General features: G+C 37.9%; 1 protein-coding gene and 1 pseudogene across 1 annotated transcript in view; both read right to left on the bottom strand.

The window, feature by feature from the left end:
• Positions 1-1787: 1787 nt before the first annotated feature.
• LOC138813724 (peptidyl-prolyl cis-trans isomerase FKBP3 pseudogene) lies at positions 1788-2437 on the bottom strand (annotated as a pseudogene).
• Positions 2438-2985: 548 nt separating this feature from the next.
• The window catches only part of LOC138813726 (vomeronasal type-2 receptor 116-like), a 34915-nt gene continuing 12449 nt past the window's right edge, over positions 2986-25451 (bottom strand). The window contains exons 4-8 of the mRNA XM_070002106.1: positions 23986-24792; positions 22595-22822; positions 20975-21098; positions 18598-19494; positions 2986-3113 (exon numbers count right to left, since the gene is read on the bottom strand). Of these exons, the coding sequence (XP_069858207.1) occupies positions 2986-3113; positions 18598-19494; positions 20975-21098; positions 22595-22822; positions 23986-24792 (2184 nt within the window). The remainder of the gene's footprint in view (positions 3114-18597; positions 19495-20974; positions 21099-22594; positions 22823-23985; positions 24793-25451) is intronic.

The raw sequence follows: 25451 nt of genomic DNA on the forward strand, positions 1-25451 counted from the left end.
TAAGGTGAAGCATTTATCCATTTGGTGTTTTGAAAAATTAACAGTGTATTAAGCAGAACTATAGTTTACAAACTGTCCACATACACTAATAGGAAACCTTGTTCATTTCTGCATAAGTTCAAAAATGGAGGAAAGATTTTACCTGCTACCTGAGAAACAGCTGCAGTGTCTCTATTTCCATTGAATCACTGTATGTAGAGTTTGACATCCCTGATATCATTTGGGTGTCACAGAGCAAAACATTGACATTGTGAGCTGGGTACAATGAGCCATTTATATGTTTTTCTAGACCTCGATCTCACTTGTTGGAATTGCTGAATTCTTCAAAATGTTCAACCCAATACTAAATGATATTCTATAGAATTCAGGTCGAGACAAGTATACAATCCCACCAACAATACAGTAAGGTTCCCTTCTGTCCACATCCATTCCACCATCTGTTGTTATTAGAATTCTTGATTATAGCCATTCTAACTGGGGTGAGGCAGTATCTCAATGTTGTTTTAATTTGCATTTCTTTTATGGCTAGGGAGGTTGAACATTTCTTCATGTGTCTATTGGCCATCCTTCTTTCCTCTTCAAAGAAGTTTCTCTTTAAGTCTTTCGCCCACTTATTTATTGGGCAGTTGTTTCTTTGAGGATTTGTTGTTGGGGGATTTAATTTTTTGAGTTCCAGGTATATTTTAGATATGAGACCTTTGTCCGTTGTATGGCTAGTAAAGATCTTCTCCCAATCCGTGGGCTTTCTATTGATTTTGCTAGCTATGTCCTTTGCCATGCAGAAGCTCTACAATTTCATGCAATTCCGTTTGTCTAAACTTTCTTTGATTTGTTGTGTTTCTGGGTCTCTATTAAGAAAATTTCTCTGTGCCAAGGAGACCTAGGGTTTCTCCAATCTATCCTGTAATGTTTTCAGAGTGTCTGCTTTGACTTCAAAGTCTTTTATCCGTTTGGAATTGATTCTGGTGCAAGGTTATATATAAGGATCTAGCTTTGGTTTTCTACAGCTGATTAACCAATTTTGTCAGCACCATTTACTGAAGATGTCTTTCTTCCATTCTATTTTTTAGCTCCCTTATCGAAGATTAGATGGCTATATGTCTGTAGGTTCATTTCTGGGTTTTCAATTCTGTTCCATTGGTCCTGAGGTCTGTTCTTGTGCCAGTACCAAGCTGTTTTGATTACTATGGCTTTGTAGTAGAGTTTGATATTTGGTATTGATATTCCTCCAGCACTGTTCTTTCTGTTAAGAATCATTTTTTGCTACTCTGGATCTTTTATTGTTCCATATGAATTTTTTGATTGCCTGTTCTGTTTCCTTGAAGAATCAGGTGGAATATTGATAGGTATCACATTGAATTTGTAGTTACGTCAAAAAATGAACTTTACAACTTTGGAGGGGGGGTGGCAGATGAGGTGGGTAATGGGGTCTGGGGGGAGTTGGGAAGGAAGAGGAAGAGGAAACAAAGGAGGAGGCAACAATGCTTGATAAGAAATGTACTCATTGTTAGAACGGCAACAAGTGTGCCATCACTAACAACAACAGATGCTGGAGGGGATGTGGACAGAAAGGAACCTTTACTTCATTGTTGGTGGGAATGTAAACTTGTTCAACCACTTTGGAAAGCAGCATGGAGTTTCCTCAAAAGACTTCACATAGAACTCCCCTATGACCCAGCAATCCCACTTTTGGGCATTTACCCTAATGTTTACAAAAAAGACCACACTAAAGCTACCACCACAACTATGTTTATTGCAGCATTATTTACCATAGCTAAGATATGGAATCAACCCAGATGCCCCTCAGTAGATGAATGGATCATAAGTTTTGCATTTGGTGGAATTTTGGCATCAGGCTGTCCTTTCTTCCCATAAGCCCATTCTGGCTCAATCTCCAGTCCAACCTTTTCTCCTTTACTCATAGTCTGATAACTTTACCTACTCCAACCTTAAAACTTAAAGGCTTGGCCCTTTTCTTCTTCTTGTTTGAATATTAGTATCAAAAACAGTTCCATCCTGTACTGTTCTTGTATACCAGCAGTGAACAGCATCTCCCTTTTTGGGAAAGTTTGTTTTATCCCCCTTTTTTAAAATAGATTTTGTATATTTTGGTGGACCCTCATCCAGAGTCTCTTCAGACTTGGTTTCTTTGGGTTTATCTTCATTAAGCTTCACATTTGCTACTTGCTCAGATAATTTACTTATGCTTTCAGTACCTTTGAAACGTTTACTTTCAAAGAGATGGTGATAGGCTTTAACCAAATGGTCCTTATTAGCCGTCTTGGCTACGTTTTTAATGTTTCCTAATAATTTATGCTCTGCCAGAAACGAATCTAAATGTTATCCTGCAGAAACTTGATAATGTCCTTCTTGGGCAGCTGCTCACTGCGTAGCTGCTCCACGGTCCACGCTTGCTGTGGCACAGCAGCCGCCATCTTCCCCCACTGGTGCTGCTGCTGTGCACCCATTTCTATAACAGCTGACTCCTCAGAAGATTCCATATAAGACAAGAGGACATGACAAGAGATTTTTAGATTACTAGAGATAAAAAGCATAAATTATCTACCAAGAGTATTGTACCTAGCAAAGCTATCTTGTAGAAATGAAGGAAGGATAAAGATGTTCCCAGAGAAGAAAAGTTAGAGAATGTATCTCCACAAAACCCTTCCTTCATGAAATACTAAAGTCAGTTTCTCAGACCAAAAACAGTACCATTAGTAAACAAGAAAGATATACAAGAATGCATACCCTATATCCTGTGGATGCAATTAAAGTTGAGCACAACAGCATATGAATCACAGAAAATACTGAAACTCATGGAAACTGAGCAATTCATTGCCGAGTCTTAAGAAGTTCTTTGAAGAGAGAGGTAAGAAAGAAGATTTAGACTCATGGGGAAGATGGCGGAGGACAAGCTGGAATCTGAACAAGCTCTCGCATAGAAAGCAGTTTTAGAGTTCCAGTGAACAGTCCTAAGCCAGAGAATCACACCAAGTTGTTGCCGCAGCGGTGGCAGCAACAGGGTCGGGGCAGAGAACGCAGCTGGGGCCATACCTGAGCGCTCACACAGAGAGTCCGGGACGAAGGAGCCAGACGCAGCGGGCAAGCGGATTCTACTCAATACCAGCAAGAACCGACAAGGAGCGGACATCTTCATCCTGCAGTGTGCAGACCAGAGACGACCCTGGATCCAAGACTCGACGTGAGTAAAAGCCCGACGTCCTCACTCCTTCTCAGGGAGCAGAGGAGGGAAGGCCACCCCTCCACACCCAGCACCGGTGATCTCCATCTTGGATACCGACAAAGCTCGGAGGAGCTGCCAGCTCCAACCCAGGCCTTGGAATAAAACGAGTCATTTAGCAGGTCACAGGAACATAACAGCGAAGTGACCTGCCAGACTCGGCTCCTTCCAGAGAAAAGTCACCCAGCTCAGGCACCAGCCATTGGAGTGGCTTTCCTCACTGGGTAACCAGAGCCAGAGGCTGCCCCTCCCTCTAGCAGCCTCAACAATCAATTGAAAAACAGAAACCCTGAGAACGGCTCCAGGCTGGGCTCTGTGAGTTTTTTTCACAAAATAGCTCCAGGAAAAAGCTACTGATAGTTGAAAGGCCTCAACTCTACCCAGAAACTAGCCTCACCACTGCATCCCCCTCTTTTGTGATTCTCAAAACAGATCACCCTCCCAGTAAACTAATCTGGGAGGGGGATCTCAAAATCTTGGGTAAAGCAGAGCATTTTTCTGCCTGTTCGAACAAACTGACTTAAGAAACCAATCAAGCCACAGGACCTCAAGCTGACCAGAGACTACAACAAGAGGCTGGTTACAGACAAAAGGGAGATACAGGATTCTTCCCACCCCTCCCAAAAAAATCAAAAAAAAAATCAAGGAACTTTTTTTTTCTTTTTTTCTTCTTTCTTCCTCTTCTTTTCTTTTTTTTTTCTTTTTTTTTCTTGGTACCTTATATATATATAAATTTTTTTCCTTTTATAAAAATTTTATTAATCTTTAATTTTTCCCTTTTTTGAAAAAATAATTGTTTTCCAGTAACTTTCTTTCCTCTTATAATTTTCTTTTTAGGAATATGTGAATGTGTGGTTTCCTTTCTTTTCTTGTCTTCTTTCTCTTTCTCTTTCATTCTTAATTATCTTTTTGTTTTTTGTCTAGCTCTACTGAACTTCTGATCTCTTTTTCTCCCGTTATTTTCCTGTTCACCTATTCCTCTCTCTTGATCTTCTTTATGTGACTTAACTCTTGTCCTGCACATCCTCAGATAAACCCGTAGTTAACTAGTACACCCTATCCCCCATTGTGTACACACTTAATCCACAAATTTATTACTCAATTCAAAACCTCTGAGACTTAAATTCCTTAATAGCAGTACTACCTCTTTATACCTATGTAATATTTTAAGCATTTTTTAAGTTTTTCACTTCTCCTCTATGTCCCTTCCCTTTTCTTAATATACTCACATTCCTCTCTAAATAGATCGTCTTTTAATATCCATAATAATATTAATTTTTACATTTCTATTTTTTTCTGGTCTCTTTTCATTTCCCTTTCCCTTTCTTCTTTTTCTCTCTCTCTCTACTTGCATCCTACCCAACCTATCTCCTGCATTGGGATTAGGACATAGTTAACTCTCCCTGTGCCTCCCCACACCAATCTATTCCTATTTTTTACCCACATCTCTTTTTAACCCTAATAATTTCTGGTCTTCCAAATTCTTCTTTGTGGTTCGAAGCCCATTAACATATAGTTGTTTGATGTTGAATAGATGTATCTGTGGAACTAGATTGTATCTGTAGACTATTGACTGTACAAAAGCAAACTTTGATTGATGGTTGCCTTAAGATAGTGTTCTAGCACAAAACTGGTGCTATTTTCATCTCAAATGGGCAGAGTAAGCCGGAAAAACACAAGAAAAATGGCAAATCCGGATATCTCAATTCCCAATCTTGATAATCAGGGGTCAGAACAGATAATGAAAAATCCAGAGGAGAGTTCCAAAATAGTTCTACAAACACTGCTGGCAACCATGATAAATGAGAAGTTTGACAACTTATAAAGGACTCTGTATGCTCGTGAAAGGGAGAGAGAGGAGGCATCCCAAAAGCTTATACAGGAATATCATAAGCGTGAGGAAGCTACTCAAAAACTGATACAGGATTTGCATGAACAACTTGACAATACTCAAAGAGAAAGGGAGGAATGGCGTGAGCAGGCTGAGAACACTCAAAGAGAACTACAGGAATCCCACGAATGGGAGGAAGCTAATCAAAGAGTAATTCAGGAATTGAGAGACCAGGTAGAGAATACACAAAGATCACTAAAGGCATTCATGGAATCCATTAACAAAGAGCTGAAGGAAGTCAGGGAGACCACAAAGGGAAAGCTGAATGGAACCCAACAGAAGGAATGGGAGTCCAAAGAAACCATAACCAATCAACTAAGTGATTTGAGAACAAACAATGAACACCAAATTAAGGAAGTAAAGAAATTCATACAAGACCTAAAACAGAGCTTCAACAAAGAACTTGAAGCCATCAAAGCTGACCAACTAGAAGGAAAAGAGATAAAAAAAAAAACAAAGTAGAGAGTCTTGACAGCAGGTTAGACCATGCAATAGATCGAATCTCAGGGATTGAAGACAGCCTAGATATTACAGAAAAAGAACATACAACCATCCAAGACAAGTCCAAGAAAAATAATAGATCTATCCAACACCTGGAAGACACCATCAGAAGGCCTAATCTAAGGATAATGGGTGTAGAGGAGCACTTAGAAACAGAAGTTAATGGTCTAGGAAATTTGTTTAACAGGATCCTAGCAGAGAACTTCCCAAACATACAAAAAGATAGGCCTATTCAGATACAAGAAGCTTTTAGAACCCCAAATAGACCAGACAAGAATAGGACATCCCACCTTCACATTATAATCCACACAGGATCAACACAGACCAAGGAAAAGATCCTCAAAGTTGTCAAGGAGAAAAGGGTAATCACCTATAAAGGGAAACCAATTAGAATCACCTCAGATTTCTCAGCAGAGACAATAAAGCAAGAAGAGCCTGGAATGAGGTATGCCATGCCCTAAAAACAAACAACTATCAACCAAGAATACTGTACCCAGCTAAACTCTCCTTCATAACTGAAGGCCAAATAAAAACCTTCCATAGCAAAGAAAAATTGAAACAATACATCTCCAACAAAACAGCCCTACAAAAGATTCTTAAAGATGTCCTACACATAGAAAACCAACAAGACCACAATAAAGGCCAAGAAACTGCACCCAAACTGAGAATCCAAGAACCATAGGAAGAACCCAGTTTTTGCAGCCCCCAAGAATGTGGATAATATGGCAGGAACTCCCAAATACCTCTCAGTCCTATCTCTTAACGTTAACGGACTGAATTCTCCAATTACGCGACATAGACTTTCTAGTTGGATTAAAAAACAAGACCCTTCTATCTGCTGCCTGCAGGAGTCACATCTTGCCCGTAAAAACAAACACATTTTCAAAGTTAAATGCTGGAACAAAATCTACCAAGCAAACAGCTCCCATAAACAGGCGGGAGTTGCAATCCTAATATCAGATAAAATAGACTTCAAATTAAAATTCGTGAGAAAAGATAAAGAAGGTTGCTACATATTAATTAAAGGATCTCTCCTTCAGGAGGATATTACAATTCTAAATATCTATTCGTCAAACAATGGAACACCCAAATTTATCAAAGAAACACTACTTTCCCTCAAATCCCATATAGATCCAAAAACATTAATTGTTGGGGATTTTAACACACCAATCTCCCCACTAGATAGATCAACTCGGCAAAAACTCAACAGAGAAACCGCAGATCTAAACAGCTGCATAGATCAACTAGTCTTAACAGACATCTACCAAACATTTCACCCAGCAGCATCAGAATACACGTTTTTCTCAGCAGCACATGGAACGTTTTCCAAAATAGACCACATTTTAGACCACAAAGTAAACTTGTCTAAATTCAGAAACATAGAAGTTATACCTTGCATTCTCTCTGACCACAAGGGAATAAAATTAGAACTCAACACCAAAAGCCACCAAAGAAAGTCCGGCATCACATGGAGGCTGAACAACACACTGCTGAATCATGAGTGGGTCATGGAAGAGATTAGAAAGGAAATTCAAATGTTCATGCTATTCAACAAAAATGAACACACAAATTACCAGCTCCTCTGGGACACAGCAAAGGCAGTACTCAGAGACAAGTTTATAGCTCTGAGCTCCTACATCAACAAATTGGAGTGATCTGAAACTAGCAATTTAATGACACATCTAAACCTCCTTGAAAAAGAGCAGCAAGATAAACCCCAATCCAGTAGACAGAAAGAAATCGTTAAAATTAAATCAGAATTAAATGAATTAGAATCCAAAAAAACTATAGAAAAAATCAACAAAACAAAGAGTTGGTTCTTCGAAAAACTTAACAAAATTGACAGACCCTTATCAAATCTTAACAGAAAAAGAAGAGAACACACCCAAATTAATAAACTCAGAGATGAGAATGGAAACATCACCACGGAAACAACCAAGATTCAGAACATTATAAGGGAATACTTCAAAACTTTATGCTAATAAGTTTGAGAACTTGACAGAAATGGACCTTTTCCTACCAAATATTGACATGACAAAACTAAACCAAGATGAGTTAAACTATCTTAACAGGCCCATATCAAGCACTGAAATAGAAACAGCAATAAGAGACCTCCCAGCTAAGAAAAGTCCAGGACCAGATGGCTTTACAGTGGAATTTTACAAGGCCTTCAAAGCAGAGCTCACACCAATACTCCTCCAACTCTTCAATGAAATTGAAAGAGAAAGCTCACTACCGAACACATTCTATGAAGCCATCATAACCCTCATCCCAAAACCACACAGGGACTCATCAAAGAAAGATAATTATAGACCCATTTCTTTGATGAATATTAATGCAAAACTTCTCAACAAAATTTTGGCCAATCGACTTCAACAATTCATCCCAAAAATCATACCCCACGATCAAACAGGATTCATTTCAGGGATGCAAAGCTGGTTCAATATACGCAAATCAATTAATATAATTCATCACATCAACAGGAGCAAGAATAAGAACCACATGGTTATCTCAATAGATGCAGAAAAAGCATTCAACAAGATCCAACACCCCTTCATGATGAAGGTTTTGGAAAAATTAGGAATCCATGGAACATTCCTCAATACAATAAAGGCTGTATATGACAAACCTACAGCCAGCATTATGCTCAATGGTGAAAAACTAAAGCCATTTCCTCTTAACTCAGGAACAAGACAAGGATGCCCACTCTCTCCACTTCTCTTCAATCTAGTATTAGAATGCCTAGCTACAGCAAAAAGACAAGATGCAGATATAAAGGGGATCCACATAGGGAAAGAAGAAATAAAACTCTCCCTCTTTGCAGATGACATGATCTTGTATTTAAAGAATCCCATAGATTCCACTCCCAAATTACTCAAGCTGATTCAAAACTTTGGTAAATTAGCAGGTTATAAAATTAACCCCCAAAAATCAATGGCTTTTCTGTATGCCAACAATGAGAAAAGTGTGGCTGAAATTAGGAAAGCAACTCCATTTGTAATAGCCCCACAAAAAATAAGATACCTAGGAATTAACTTAACCAAAGAAGTGAAGGACCTCTATGATGAAAACTTTAAAATCTTGAAAAAGGAAATCAACACAGAATTTAAAAACTGGCAAAACTTCCCATGCTCCTGGACTGGAAAGATCAACATCGTGAAAATGGCAATACTTCCCAAGGCTATCTACAAATTCAATGCAATACCTATCAAAATTCCAACCTCATTCTTCAAGGAAATAGAAGAGGCAATCGAAAAATTCATATGGAAAAATAAAAGACCCCAAATAGCAAAAACGCTCCTCAACGGAAAGAACACTGCTGGAGGAATATCAATACCAAATTTCAAACTCTACTATAAAGCCATATTAATCAAAACAGCTTGGTATTGGCATAAGAACAGACCTCAGGACCAATGGAATAGAATTGAAAACCCAGAAATGAACCTACAGACCTATAGCCATCTAATCTTCGATAAGGAAGCTAAAACAATAGAATGGAAGAAAGACAGACTCTTCAGTAAATGGTGCTGGCAAAATTGGTTTACTACATGTAGAAAACTAAAGCTAGATCCTTATATATCACCCTGCACCAGAATCAACTCCAAATGGATCAAAGACCTTGAACTCAAAGCAGACACTCTGAAAACATTACAGGATGGAATAGGAAAAACCCTAGGTCTCCTTGGCTCAGGTCGAAATTTTCTGAATAGAGACCCGGAAACACAACAAATCAAAGAAAGGTTGGACAAATGGGATTGCATAAAGTTGCAGAGCTTCTGCAGGGCAAATGACATAGCTAGCAAGATCAATAGAAAGCCTACGGATTGGGAGAAGATCTTTACTAGCCATACAATGGACAAGGGTCTCATATCTAAAATATACCTGGAACTCAAAAAATTAAATCCCCCAACAACAAATCCTCAAAGAAACAACTGCCCAATAAATAAGTGGGCGAAAGACTTAAAGAGAAACTTCTCTGAAGAAGAAAGAAGGATGGCCAATAGACACATGAAGAAATGCTCAACATCCCTAGCCATAAAAGAAATGCAAATCAAAACAACATTGAGATATCACCTCACTCCAGTTAGAACAGCAAAAATCAAGAACTCTAACAACAACTGATGCTGGAGGGGATGTGGACAGAAAGGAACCTTACTTCATTGTTGGTGGGAATGTAAACTTGTTCAACCACTTTGGAAAGCAGTATGGAGGTTCCTCAAAAGACTTCACATAGAACTCCCATATGACCCAGCAATCCCACTTTTGGGCATTTACCCAAATGTTTACAAACAAGACCACACTAAAGCTACCAGCACAACTATGTTTATTGCAGCATTATTTACCATAGCTAAGATATGGAACCAACCCAGATGCCCCTCAGTAGATGAATGGATCAAGAAAATGTGGTGTATATACACAATGCAATTCTATGCCTCCATCAGAAAGAATGACATTGCCCCATTTGTTAGGAAATGGACATCCTTGTCTCATTTTTGAGTTAAGCAGAAATAGCTTTAGTTTTTCACTATTGAGTATAATGTTGGCTGTAGGTCTGTCATATACAACCTGTATTATATTGAGGAATATTCCCTGGATTCCTTATTTTTCCAGAAGCTTTATCATAAAGGGGTGTTGATATTGTCAATTGCTATTTCTGCATCTATTGAGATAACCATGTGGTTCTTTTTTTTTTCTTTTTTTTAACGATCACTTCCCCTCTCCACCTCCACCTCCCACCCTGTTCCACTCCCTTGTGCTTCTTATCCTTGCTCTTGCTGATGTGATGAAATATATTAATTGATTTTTGTATACTGAATCACCTTTGCATCCCTGAAATAACTCCTGTTTGATCGTGGTGTATGATTTTTTTTGATGAATTGTCGAAGTTGTTTGGCCAAAATTTTGTTGAGAAATTTTGCATCAATATTCATCAAAGAAATGGGGCTGTGGTTCTCTTTCTTTGATGAGTCCCTGTGTGGTTTTGGGATGAGGGTTATGATGGCTTCATAGAATGTGTTCGGTAGTGAACTTTTAATTTCATTGAAGAGTTGGAGGAGTATTGGTGTGAGCTCTGCTTTGAAGGCCTTGTACAATTCCACTGTAAAAACATCTGGTCCTGGACTTTTCTTAGATGGGAGGTCTCTTATTGCTGTTTCTGTTTCAATCCTTGATATGGGCCTGTTAAGATGGTTTAACTCATCTTGTTTTAGTATCAGCACATCGATATTTGGTAGGAAAAGGTCCGTTTCTGCCAAGTTCTCAGACTTATTAGCATAAAGTTTTTAAAACTATTCCCTTATACTGTTCTGAATCTTGTGGTTTCTCTGATGATGTTTCCATTCACATCCCTGAATTTGTTAATTTGGTTGTGTTCTGTTCTTTTTCTGATAAGATTTGCTAAGGGTCTGTCAATTTTGTAAATTTGTTCGAAGAACCAACTCTGTTTTGTTGATTCTATGTTTTTTTTTGGATTCTAATTCATTGAATTGTGATTTATTTTTAATTATTTCTTTCCCTCTACTGGACTGGGGTATATCTAGCTGCTCTTTTTCAAGGAGGCTCAGATGTCTCATTAAATTGTTGGTTTCAGATCTCTCCAATTTGTTGATGTAGGAACTCACAGCTATAAACTTGCCTCTGAGCACTGCCTTTACTGTGTCCCAGTGGAGCTGGTAATTTGTGTGTTCATTTTTGTTGAATATCATGAATATTTGAATTTCCTTTCTAATCTCTTCCTTGACCCACTCGTGATTCAGCAGTGTGTTGTTCAGCTTCCATTTGTTACAGGACTTTCTTTGGTGGCATTTGTTGTTTTCTAATTTTATTCACTTGTTGTCTGAGAGAATGCAAGGTATAACTTGTATGTTTCTGAATTTAGACAAGTTTGCTTTTTGGCCTAAAATGTGGTCTATTTTGGAAAATGTTCCATGTGCTGCTGAGAAAAATATGTATTCTGATACTGCTGGGTGAAATATTTAGTAGATGTCGTTTCAATCTAGTTGATCTATGCAGGTGTTTAGGTCTGCGGTTTCTCTGTTGAGTTTTTGCTGAGCTGATCTATCTAGTGGGGAAAGTGGTGTGTTAAAGTCCCCAACTATTGATGTCTTTAGATCTATGTGGGATTTGAAGGAAAGTAGTGGTTCTTGGATACATTTGGGTGCTTCTTTGTTTGGCAAATAGTTCTTTGGAATTGTAATATCCTCCTGAAGGAGAGATCCCTTAATTAATATGTAGCAACCTTCTTTATCTCTTCTCATTAATATTAATTTGAAGTCTATTTTATCTAATATTAGGATTGCAATTCCTGCTTCTTTATGGTTGTCATTTGCGTTGTAGATTTTGTTCCAGCCTTTCTCATTGAAAATGTGTTTGTTTTTATGGGCAAGATGTGACTCCTAAAGGCAGCAAATAGAAGGATCTTGCTTTTTAATCCAACTAGACCGTCTATGTTGCTTAATTGGAGAGTTAAGTCCGTTAATGTTGATAGATAGGACTGAGCGGTATTTGGGAGTTCCTGCCATTTTATCCACCTTCTCGGGGGCTGTGGCAACTGGGTTCTTCCTATGGTTCTTGAATTCTCAGTTTGGAAGCAGTTTCTTGGCCTTTATTGGGGTCTTGTGGGTTTTCTATGTGTAGGACATCTTTATGTATCTGTTGTAGGGCTGGTTTGGTGGAGATATATTGTTTCAGTTTTTCTTTCCTATGGAAGGTTTTTATTTGGCCTTCGGTTATGAAGGAGAGTTTAGCTGGGTACAGTATTCTTGTTTGATAGTTGGGTTTTTTTTTTGTTTTTTGTTTTTTGTTTTTTTTTTGGGGGGGGGGGGTCATGGCATACATCATTCCAGATTCTCCTTGCTTTAATTTTCTCTGCTGAAAAATCTGAGGTGATTCTAATTGTTTTTTAGTTTATAGATGATTGATCTTTTCTCCTTGGCAGCTTTAAGGATATTTTCCTTGGTCTGAATTGTTCCTGTGCAGATTATAATGTGAAGGTGGGATGTCCTGTTCTGGTCTGGTCTATTTGGAGTTCTAAAAGCTTCTTGTATCTGAATAGGCCTATCTTTTTGCATGTTTGGGAAGTTCTCTACTAGGATCCCGTTAATAAACTTCTGAGGCCACTATCTTCTGTCTCGAGGTGCTCCTCGACCCCCATTATCCTCAGATTAGACCTTCTCATGGTTTCTTCCAAATGTTGAATAGAGGGATTTGTCTTGAAAAGTTGTATGTTTTTTCTCTATAATATTAGGCTGTCTTCAATACCCAAGATTAGGTCTGCATGGTCTAACCTACTGTCAAGTCTTTCTACTTTGTTTTTTATTTTTCCTTCTAATTGGTTGTCTTTGATGACTTCAAATTCTTTGTTGGAACTTTGTTTTAGATCTTGTATGAATTCTTGACTTCCTCAATTTGGTGTTCAGTGTTTATTCTCAAATCACTTAGTTGATTGGTTATGGTTTCCTTGGACTCCCATTCCTTCTTTTGGGCTCCATCCAGCATTCCCTTTGTGGTCTTCCTGAATTCTTTCACTTGTCTCTTTATGGATTCCATGATTGCTTCTATTGATCTTTGTCTATTCTCCTCCTGCTCTCGCAATTCCTGTATTACTCTTTGATTAGCTTCTTCCCGTTCATGCAATTCCTGTAGTTCTCTTTGTCTGTTGTCAGCCTGCTCATGCAATTCCTGTATCAATTTCTGTGTAGCTTCCTCACACTCATTAGATTCTTGTATTGACCTTTGGTTTTCCTCCTCTCTCTCCCTATCTCACTCACACTGAGTCCTTTGCAGGTTTTTTAATCTTTTCATTCACCATGTTTACCAGTAGTGTTTGTAGAGCTTTTTAGAAACTCTCCTCTGGGTTATTCATTATCTGTTCTGTCCCCTGATTATCATGAGTAGGAGTTGAGATAACCGGACTTGCCATTTTTCTTGTGTTTTCTGGCTTGTTCTGCCCATTTGTTATGAAAGTAACACCAATTTTGTGCTAGAACACTATTTTAAGGCAAATATCAGCCCAAGTCCTGTAGTTTCACAGTCAAAATGATGCATATACAATCTAGTTCAACAGATACAATCTATTCAACATCAACTATGTATTAATGGGCTAAGAACAGCAAAGAAGAATTTGGCAAACCAGAAATTTTTAGGTTTGGGGAGAGATGTGGGTAAAATACGATTAGAGGGATGTGGAAATGTAAAAGGAGAGTGAAATTAATCAAGTCCTAATCTCAATGAGGGAAATGGATTGGACAGAATGATAGGAGAGAGAGAAAAGAAAAGAGACAAGAAACAATGGAAAACAAAAATTTAAATTTAACAAGTAAAACTTAAATTTTTTCTAAATTAAAGGTGAAATTGGGAGAAGAACAGGAATAGGATGAGAGGAGGGGAGGGTTAGCAAGGAGACATGAAAAACTAAAAAATAAAAATTCTTAAAAATTATATAGGTATAAAGAGATAAGACTGCTATTAAGGAATTTAAGTCTAAGAGATTGTGAATTGAGTAATAAATTTATGGATTAAGTGTGTACACAATGGGGGTCAGGTCTAATAATCTATGACAGGTATGTCTGGGGATGAGCAGAACAGGAGTTAAGTCACGCAAAAATGAACAAAAGAGAAGAAAAATTGAAAAGAATGAGAAAGAAAGGAAAAGGATCAAAGATCAGTAGAGATTTTTTTAAAAAGCACACACTCACACACTATTCACCTAAAATAATAATTATGAGAGGGAAAAAAGATTAATAGAAAACAATTATTTTTTAAAAATTACAAATTTTTAAAAAGGTACTAAAAAAGAGTTCTTTGATTTTTTTTTTTGGGGGGGGGGAGGGTGGATGGGAAGATCCTGTATCTCCCTTGTGTCTGTAACAAGTCTCTTGGTGGAGTCTGTGATCTGCTTGTGGTGTTTGGTTTCCTGTGGCTTGACTGGTTTCTTAAGTCAGTTTGTTTAAACAAGCAGAAAAATGCCCTGCAATACCCAGGATTGTGTGATCTTCCTCCCCAGCCTGGTTCATTGGGAGGGATATCTGCTTTGAGTATCACAAAAGACTGTTCCCACTAGTTTCGAGATGCTGTGATGAGGCTAGGTTCTGGGTAAAGTTGAGGCTTTTCAGCAAACTGTAGCTTTTCCATGAAGAGCTAGCTTCTGAGACACTCACAGAGCCCAGCCTGGAGCCATTCTCAGGGTTTATGTTTACTGAATTTCAACTGATTGTCTAGGCTGCGGTAGAAAGGGGCAGCCTCGGGTTCTATTTACCCAGTGAAGTAAGACACTTCTGGGGGAGGGGAGCAGAGCCTTCTCTGCCTGGGCTGGTTGACTTTTCCCTGGGTGGAGATGAGCCTGGCAGGTCAGGTCCAGTTCCTATGACCTGCTTAATGACACTTTTGTTTTCATCCAAGGCCTGAATTGGAGCTAGCTGCTCAGGAAGGCTTTTGTCAGTATCAAAGAGGTAGATCGCCCGTAGTAGGGGGGAGGGGTGGTATTCCATCTTTTGTTCCTTGAGAAGGAGTGAGGATGTCAGGATTCTACTCATGCTGGAGTCTTGGTTCCTGGGTTGTCTCTGGTCTACAATCTTCAGGATGAAGATATCTGCTTCTTGGCAATTCTTGCTGGTGTTGAGTAGAATCTGCTCGCCTGCTGTGTCTGGCACCTTTGTCCTGGATCTCTGAGCTGTAGCTATGGTGGGTACTCGACTGCCGCCACCGCCGCTGCCACCACAGCTACAGCTACAAGCAAGTGCTCAGATCTTTCTCCTTGCCTGGATTTTCCTTCTCTGGCCAAACTCTCTGTACTGTTATGGCACACTTGGTGTAATTCTCTGGCCTAGGACTCTTCACTGGAGCACTAAAACTGCTTTCTATGTCAGAGCTTGTTTAGCATCCAGCTTCTCTTCTGCCATCTTCCCAGACTCCCCCTCATTTCTTCATTTAAGAGAAAAATGTTGTGTAAGATAATGGAAATCCTAAAAAAATTAGCAAGGACTACAAAATACTATGCAAATTCACTGAAACCACATATTCTCCCAACAATTTCACATCATACAATGAGGATTCAGTATTTTACTCAATAATACAAACTCAGTTCTATTAATGAAATGCCTTAAATGAATAAGGGATATAGTAAAAAAAAAAATCAGTAGAAACTGATGAATATTTTGATATTTTGATTACCATACTGAGGAAGCTGAAAATTAATTGCATTTTCATTTGTTAATCATTTGCCCTCAACATAAAAACATACACACAATATTTTTGCCAAATATTGTTATATTGTAAACTAAAACTTTAAATTATACAAAGTCATAGTACATTATATAGACATTTATTTATTAGAAATGTAAACGTGAGAATTGGTTTGAAGTCAAACTGGGCAAGAAAGTGTATGAGACACTGATTTCCAATAGGAGACAAAGAGCTAGAAATGAAGTTGTGATTTAGGTGGTAAAGAAGGATTGAGTGAAAAAGTTAAAGGACAGTATAGGCCCTGAGTAAACATATGCCTAAATGATTGAATTAATATGAGAAGAAACATGTAATGAACACTAGTAGAGACAAGAAAAGAGTGCAATTGTGTATGGAGGTTCCTCAAAAGACTTCACATAGAGCTCCCCTATGACCCAGCAATCCCACTTTTGGGCATTTACCCAAATGTTTACAAACAAGACCACACTAAAGCTACCAGCACAATTATGTTTATTGCAGCATTATTTACCATAGCTAAGATATGGAAGCAACCCAGATGCCCCTCAGTAGATGAATGGATCAAGAAAATGTGATATATATACACAATGGAATTCTATGCCTCCATCAGAAAGAATGACATTGCCCCATTTGTTAGGAAATGAAAAGACTTGGAAAAAATTATATTAAATGAAGTAAGCCAAGCCCAAAGAAACATAGGTCCCATGGTTTCCCTTATTTGCAATATCTAGTATATGTCTGAGTCAAGCAGAAAAGGTCAGATAATGTGATGTTAGGGAAATGAACCCTTAGATATGTATTTAAATGTTTTTTTTCTTTCATGCACTTGTTTCTAACGCATTAAGATTATCTCTTTGTTGCTTTGTATGTCCCTCCCCCACAGTATAACCCCTGCTTTCACTATATTTGATGTCGGTATAATTTGTGGAGGAGAAGGGGAAAACAAGTCGTTTAAGGATACAGGTGGACCCGTTGCAACAATGAGAAGTACAAGTTGTCATGTCGAAAATGAAATTTACAACTTTGGTGGGGGGGGGAGACTGGGAGGGAGGACGGGGGAGGCTGGGAAGGGATGTGAAGGGTAAACAAAGGAGGAGGCTGCAATGCTTGATAAGAAATGTACTCATTATCTTGCCCATGTACAGTATGTTCACAATAAAAAAAATGAACATGAAAATGTATTATTGGGCCAGGTCACAATGGACACGGAATTCTTGCTGAATTTCAAGAACCCAGTCCAGAAAAGTGTCCTGTTGAGCATTGTGCTTCAGGAACACTGAGTGAGCTGACAGGCAGGTAAAGGAGAGAGGATGGAAGGCAACCTTATAGGAATCATTTTCTAGGTATGAGAAACCTTTCATGTAAAAAATGAGGAAGAGGAAGAAATGATGGTTAGAGGAGGTTAAAGAAAAAGAGGTACTTGATAATACTTAATATGAAAAAGCCATATATTAATCCCAAAGAGAAACACTTCTGGGAGTTAATTATTGATGAGTTTGTACTGGAACCTGAAAGGTTCTTGTGGGTTGGCTTTTGGGATAGAGCCCACCAGGATGATTTAAAAAAAAAAGAAGAAGAAAAGAAAAGAGTGCAATTTTGTCTATATCACTTAATATGTGATTTTGCAAAAACTCTATGGAATGGACTAGGTCAACCTATTTGAACCAATAAGTGATGTTTCCTTATCAAATTAGGAGTTTTGAAATATGACTAATAAAAATGTTCATGTTAGAACAGATTGTAAAAAATGATATTATAAGAAATAATCTTATATAATTAATATTCAAAATTTTTGTGTCAAACTAATGCATAGTGATGAATCAATGATAAAATATAAATGATATCCAGGCAAGAAGGGGCTTACTATTATGAATAATGGACTTTAATATTAGGAAAAATGCAACAAATCTTGTACATTTTAATCTTCAGTAGAGGTTTAATTTTTGTAACATATACATTTCATTCCCAAGTTATATGAGGGAAGCAGTGTGAAAGAGAAGAGGAATACAAAGAAGGAGATGGAGTGAGACAAAGAGAAAGAAAGACCAGGACAGAGAGAAAGGTCCCATAAATGAGACTCGGGATAATCACAAAAGGTGAATATATGAGTGGAAATATACAAGTATTGAATAAAACAATCTCTAAGAACAATATTAAAAGATGTAAATTTGGGGGCTGGGAAAATGGCTCAATGGTAGAGCACTTGCCTTGCATGCCTGAGGCCCTAGGTTTGATTCCTCAGCACCACATAAGCCAAAAGAAAAAAGCCGGAAATGGCGCTATGGCTCAAGTGGTAGAGCGCTAGCCTTGAGGTGAAGAGCTGAGGGACAGTGCGCAGGCCCAGAGTTCAGACCCCCCCCCCAAAAAAAAGATGTAAATTTGTGAAGAAGAAAATATTAATGAAATAGATTTGAGGGCTCTATAACATGGTGGTATGCAGACAGGAAGTTAATAAACTGAAATTTTTAGAATAGCTATTGAGAAAGACAGGAGTGAAAAGATATTAAGAAGAGGAGATAATAGAATAAGTGCAGATTAAATAGGAGCAACAAAAACATAGAAGCAAAACTCTAGTTTAAATTGTGATCACCATCACTTGTGACTACCACTGCTAGGATAATGCACACTAGATCCTTAGTCTTTGAAGTATAAATTCTATAATATAAACTATGACAAAAGACATAATTACTGTAGATTTAGATCAGACCTTGTGTATACTAATCAAACCTATAGGCTTAATCTTAAGAATGCTTATTTCTCCTACTGTCTTTCACCCTGAAGCCATGCAGAGAATTTCTATTCGGCACTAACAAGATGGTGTAACATTTTGGAGCAAAAATGCATCCCAGTAGGCCAGCACTGGAGGCCAAGATAGAAAAGACCTCCAGAGCCACCATGCCCTTCCCCTTGGCACTGTGATAGACAGGTAGGAAGGTGAGCCACACACTACAGAACACCAGCATGCTGAAGGTCAGGAACTTGGCTTCATTGAAGGCATCAGGTAGGTTCCTGGCCAGAAAAGCCATAGTGAAGCTGGCCAAGGCCAGGGAACCCAGATATCCCAGGATACAGTAGAAGGCAGTGAGGAAGCCCTTGTTGCACAGGATGATGATGTGGCCATGTTCAGAGTGTGCATCTGTGTCCACAAAGGGAGGAGAGGTTCCCAGCCAGAGTCCACACGGGGTCACCTGGATGAGGGTGCAGATGGGGATGATGAAGTTAGGAGCCCCTGATACCAGGAGCCACCTCATCCTTCTCCCTGGGGAAGTGGCCTTGAAGGCCAGAACCACAGTCACTGTTTTGGCCAACACTGTAGAAACAGCCACAGTGAACACAATCCTAAATGTGATCTGCTGCAGGATGCATGTGACTGCATTGGGACGGCCAAGAAACAGCAAGGAACAGAGGAAACAGAAGATGAGGGAGATGAGCAAGATGTAGCTGAGAGCCCGGTTATTGGCCTTGGCAATGGCAGTGTCTTGGTGTTTCACAAACACCCCAAGAACAGCAGCAGTTAGCATGGAGAAGCAAAGAGACATACAGGCCAGAGCTATGCCTAAGGGATCTTCAAATACCAGGAAACTCGCAGCTCTCAAGAAGCAATGAGTCCGCTCTGTGTTGGCATACTGATGATCTGGACACTTCACACATTGCTCCATATCTGCTGAGACATGTACATTACCATTAATTCTTTCTATGAACCTCATTTTGTTCAAAGATTTTAGGAAATTTTTCACTTAGATGAAATCCTGAGATGTCAGCATCTAGTATCATAAAAGCTTTTTTGTATTTTTTCCTAAGCCATAACCACCTCCTGTTTTTATCTCCTTTATTCATACTTTTGTTATTGCAAGGTAATGTACAGAAAGGTTAGAGTTACATAAATAAGGTAATAAGTACTTTTCTCGTCAAACATTTTACCCCTTCCCTCATTTTTCTCCTACTTTTCCTCCCTTGAAGAGTTCCTCCACAAGTTGTACAGATCACTTCCAACATACTGTCTTGTGTATTTCACTGTTGTATTGGTTCCCACTTTGTCCTTTGTCTCATCATTCTGTTTTTCCTTTCTCTTCCCTAATTCAGATAAATATTTCTAGGTTACTAAAACAGGGGATATACCAACAGGGGGGAAATATACAAAACATGCATGAAATCACATTGTACATTTTGAAAAAACAGCAACAAAGAAAGAACTCTTCTGCCTGTATCTTGGAGAACATTTAACTTAGCATCACCTTGAGCATAGCTATTGAGCTATTCTGTTCATTCTGCTAAGATTATCCTAGAAATATACTAATTATTGCAAATAAGGGAAACCATGGAGCCTATATTTCTTTGGATCTGGCTTACTTAATATGATTTTTTCCAAGTCTTTCCATTTCCTTACAAATGGGGTGGTGTTTATGCTTCCATCAGTCTTTTTTATTTAAGATTATTTTCACTCAGTGACTATCACATGTATTGATAATGTAACAGTTGGGCTACAATAGTATCTTATTAAATTTTTCTACACTACTTCCCATTCTTATTAACAGTTCTTCAATTATATTTAAATTATAATTAAATAGCGTGTTTCCACATATTTCTGTAAAACATTAATTTTACCCTGAGATACATTATCCTTGATTTCATCTCACTAAATTTGATTTGCCTGCTCATCTTTGAAGTTGCAGGAACAGACTGATCTTTCTTGGACATTTTATAGTCATCCTCACTTCTTACACTGAATCTAGCTTACTGTGCCCTTGTCCTATGCCAAGAAGAGTTCTTGGGCATATAAACATATGTGAGATCCATGATTCCTGTATGCATAAAATATAACTTTTAAATGAACACTCTCCTTAATAAGACTTAGGTTTAATTTCCTGTTAGAGTTGAGACTTGTCCTAATGATTAGTTATAAGAAGGATTCCTGGAGATAACTTTCCCTGCAATAGCCTTGAAACTATAACTAAATATATAATTCAAAGCCATGATCTATTGTATTACAATTAGTAATACCACCACTTATCAGAATTGAGTTATTAACAGGGAGAGGAGCATGAGCTCTGTAATCCTAATACACAACTTTTGAATTGACTTGTTTGGATTGAGGAAAACTAGGGAGATACAAAGAACTTCTTCATAAGTCACAGACTCACCTGTCCCATTAGCAATCTCATTTTCTGAGCAAGGTGTACAATCAAAGCAACAGGCAGGTTTTTCCTCCTGAGGAGATTTTCTGAATCCAGGACCACAAATCTCACTGCAGACAGAGTGAGGAGTCTGAGGAAAGGCAGAGGTGTGCCATTGACTGTTCAGATTCATACAAAACACTGCAAAAATCCATTGTTTTAAGGAATGTGATTTTGAGGATAATGATTTATGCAGGCAATTGCAGTCAATTAATTGAATTCTGTTTTATATTCCATATTCCATGATTTCCAAAGGCTATGTGCTACAACCTTGATCTAGCCTGTTGAATTACTGAAAGGTATGGAATCTTTAAAAGACTGAAGGTTGTTGTGAGAAAGTAATTTAATTGTATAGCCCTATGCATTTTCCTTGAATTCATGCCATTATATTTTGTATCATACTAATATGTGACATGGGGAAGAGCAAGTAGGAAACCACTTTATAGGGTTATGTGAACCCCAGGGTCATCTTATCTTTCTCTTTGTTTCCCAGTGGCCATGACATGAGACTTTCATCACATATGCCTTCAACGATTCATCTGAACCAAAGGTGAGTAAATAGCAAATCATTTAACCATTAAATAAACCTTCACAGAAGGCAGCAAAAAAGAGCTTTCAACCACAAGAATTATCTCTCAGGTACTTTATCACAGTGTTAGATACCTACTTACATAAATGAAATGTACATCCTATGACAATAGTCAAAATCAACATGTAGAAACACATTTAACTCTTTTGGTTCTGATTCTGGGGCTTGAACTCAAGGCCTGAAAACTAGACTTAAGCTATTTTCACTCAAAGATAGCATTCTACCAGGCCCAAAGAAACATAGGCCCCATAGTTTCCCTTATTTGCAATAACTAGTATATGTCTGAGACAAGCAGAAAAGGTCAGATAAGTTGATGTTAGGTGAAGTGAACCTCGATAAGGACTCAAGTATTTTTTCTTTTATGCGATCATTTCTAACATATTTATAAGATGATTTCTTTGTTGCTTTATATGTCCCTCTCCCTCAATATAACCCCTGCTCTCACTGTATTTGATATTGGTATAATTTGTGGAGGGGAAGGAAAAGAACAAATCATTTAAATAAGGATACAGGTGGACCCATTGCAACAAGAAGATGTACAAGACTTTATGTTGAAAAACTTTACAACTTTGGCCGGGGAGGTGGGGAACATTGGGGATAAGGGGGAGAGATGGGAAGGGATGGGAAGGGGAAACAAAGGAGTAGGAAAAAATTCTTGATAAGAAATGTAATTATTATCTTGCCCATGTAATTGTAACTCCTCTGTATGGTATTTTCACAATTTAAAAAATCGGCATTCAAGAAAAAAAAAGAAGCAAGATAGCATTCTATTGCCTGAGTCACAGCTCTACTTCCAGATATGGGGTGGTTAATTGGAGATAAGAGTCTCACAGAGATTCCTGTGTGAGCTGACTCTAAGCTATGATATTCCAATCTCAGTTCTATTAGCTGCTAGGATTATAGGAGAAATTTGCTGTAACTCAGACAGGTATAAATTTAAAGGGTGACTCTTAATGATATGTGTATCCTTAAAATTATTAGGATTAGATCCAACTCACCTCTGTAGTTCCAATGGCCCACTCTACCATATCTTCAGATAAAGATATTTGGTTGCCATGTGGAGCATATGGAGAAAACTTTCCTACTTTCACCTCAAGTGCAAGGCCCTCTGGAAAATTCCAGATGTTCAGAATGTCATACTCTGGCTCCAGTTTTCTTTTCTCATCCCAAATCACCTGATCTCTAGTAGGATTATAAAACTGGATGTTCTTCAGAAAAGTGTGCAGCTAAAACAGACATCATCTTATAGTGAAGTAAATCCCAGAGTTAAGATAGAAAACCTGAAGTAAGAAACACGCCTGATTGCCTTTAATCTCTGATTCTGAATTCAAAAAGAGTAGAGAAACCAAATGCATTATCTCAGAAGAAAAATCTATGGAGGAATAAAATAATCACTCTGAAAAATAATCTGGTCACTCAGAAAAAGAGTAGAAAGACTTTTATCCAGAGAAATCATTTTACTCCATCTTGCCACATCCACTATTTTATGAATGTCTATAATTTCAGGTTGCTAAATGTTTAATACCAAAAGTAGGATAAAACTTGGTCACTGATGAAAAATACATATAATTCTGTTCATTAGGTCATCCTTTGCTTTGACTGAAGGAAAGTATAGGGAGAAGCTCAATTTGCAGTTTTCAAAGCACTAGGTATTAACATGATGAGTTATTAGTAACTAAAGGAATTCATGAGAAAGTTCCTGTTGGCTGATGATTGTAAATTGAGCTATGCTGCTGGCTCAGATAAGAGGATCAGGCTTGGAAGCCAGCCTATACAAAAAAGTTAGTGAGAACCATTTCTCCAATAAACAAGTCAGAAAAAGCCAGAAGAAATGCTGTGTTCAAGTAGTTGAGCACTAGCCTTGAGTACATAGAGACTCGGGGACATAGCCCAGGTAGTGTGTTCACGTTCCTGCACTGGCCACAATTAATTTACGGAAATGTGGAATATGTTTTATCTTGTTACTGGCCTGTTGTTTTCTTACCAGCATATCCATGCATGTCTAGATTACCTCAATTACATTGACACATAAAGAATCACACAGGGTTTTGAGAAGCAACTGAAATGTTTAATTTTTAAATGTGACTCTATATTTGTTCAATTTTGTGCTCATATTAATTTCTGATAATAGAAAACAAAAGCTAAACAGTTGAGAAAATTGCTTTAAATACCGAAATAGTAATTAATGTCAACAACCAAATTAGTATGACATATGAATACAAACATATATGTATATTTGTGTATATAAACACAAGTCATATATATACAAGTACAGAAACTAGCATGCATACAGAAATATTTAATTTCAGACAGGAAGGATCCCTTCTAGAAAGTGCCTTTGCTCATGATGTGTACTCCTCCATAGATACTCCTCCATAGAAGAAATTACCTGTTCTGGGGAAGGCACTCTTTGTTTTCTATTTCCCATTGTTTGAACTTCTCTTTGATGAAGAAACATCTCATGCAGAGCCTGGGCCACAGCATACACAGCATTGTATATATTGTAACTGTCTCCAGACATAGTCATTTCAAAAATATGCACAGGCAACCAATCCCATGAGGCATCATGAGCACAGTTTTCCCATGTTATACAGTCAGACTCAGAATCTGAGCAATTAAAAGAGAGAAACCACAGCCTGGCAAGAAAAATGTCTTCTGGATATTTGGAAGGCTTAACTGCCTTGACAAAATCTGTGAATCCAGAAACTTCTACATGATGGTGTGTAAAAATAAGAGGTACATGCAATGAGCCTAGCATGAAATATTTCCTTTTCATGGTGAAATCCCACTGACAGTTCACAATACAAACTTTGCCATGTATAAAAATTTGCTCGATAAATATCATTAAAGCTATCAGTGAATCATTATCACCATATATGATGAGGACACTTGCTGAAGATAGATTTATCTCATTATGAACTGCCATGAGTTTGAATATATATGATGTATCTTGGGTTGAGATCATTAGCTCATAGGCTACACAAACTCTGTTTGTGGCCATCTCTTCTTTCAATTCAGCAAGAATCCATGCACCATTCTCATCTTGTGAGGTCAATAGTCCCACCCAATTCCAGCTGAAGTGAAGCAGTAAGGAGACCATGGCTGTGGCCATTGATGTGTCCTTTGGGGACATCTGATAGAGAGCAGGAAACTTCTTATGGTCACTCAGGGCATGATCAAAAGGCCCAAAGGTAAGCTAAAGGGAAAGAAAATTGGATGCACTGTGAATGAGAAGATAGCAATCCATCACAATCTTAATCTTTAAGTATGTTAAGAACCAGTTGAAGTAGATGAAAGGTACATTTTTGTTTTAGTTTTTGAGGAAAAAAATCAATATTTGTAGAAAATATTTATTTGTAGGTCTCTTATTCTTTGTCAACATTTCCATTAACTATTCCCATGTCTATCAGCCCAACCAATTTCCAGATTTTCCTAATTGTATTTTCACATATGTACATTTAATATTATATTTTCCTTCACCCAATCATTCCCTGTTCTATTAACTTTTTCCTGTAACAACTAACCCCCTCAGAGAAGATATGCTTCAGCTTTCTAGTGTTTATATTTTTATATTCAGTAGATCAGAAAGGGTTACTCCATGGAACTCTACCCCATATATGCCATACTCTACTCCAATTTATAATATATATATATAAATGGCTACATTCATGTTTCATATTTATTTCATATGACATGTTCATATTTTAGTTCTAGCTTTTGCATATGATGGAACACATTTCCCCTTTATCATTCTATAACTGACATTTCATTCAACATAATACCTCATCCACGTGCACGTGTTTGTGTCTGTGTGTGTGCACATGCATGTCAGTAGAAGGCAGGAACTCAAGCCTC

This window comes from Dipodomys merriami, unplaced genomic scaffold, assembly GCF_024711535.1.
Source record: "Dipodomys merriami isolate MVZ:Mamm:240054 unplaced genomic scaffold, mDipMer1.0.p SCAF_6, whole genome shotgun sequence".
Taxonomy (NCBI): domain Eukaryota; kingdom Metazoa; phylum Chordata; class Mammalia; order Rodentia; family Heteromyidae; genus Dipodomys; species Dipodomys merriami.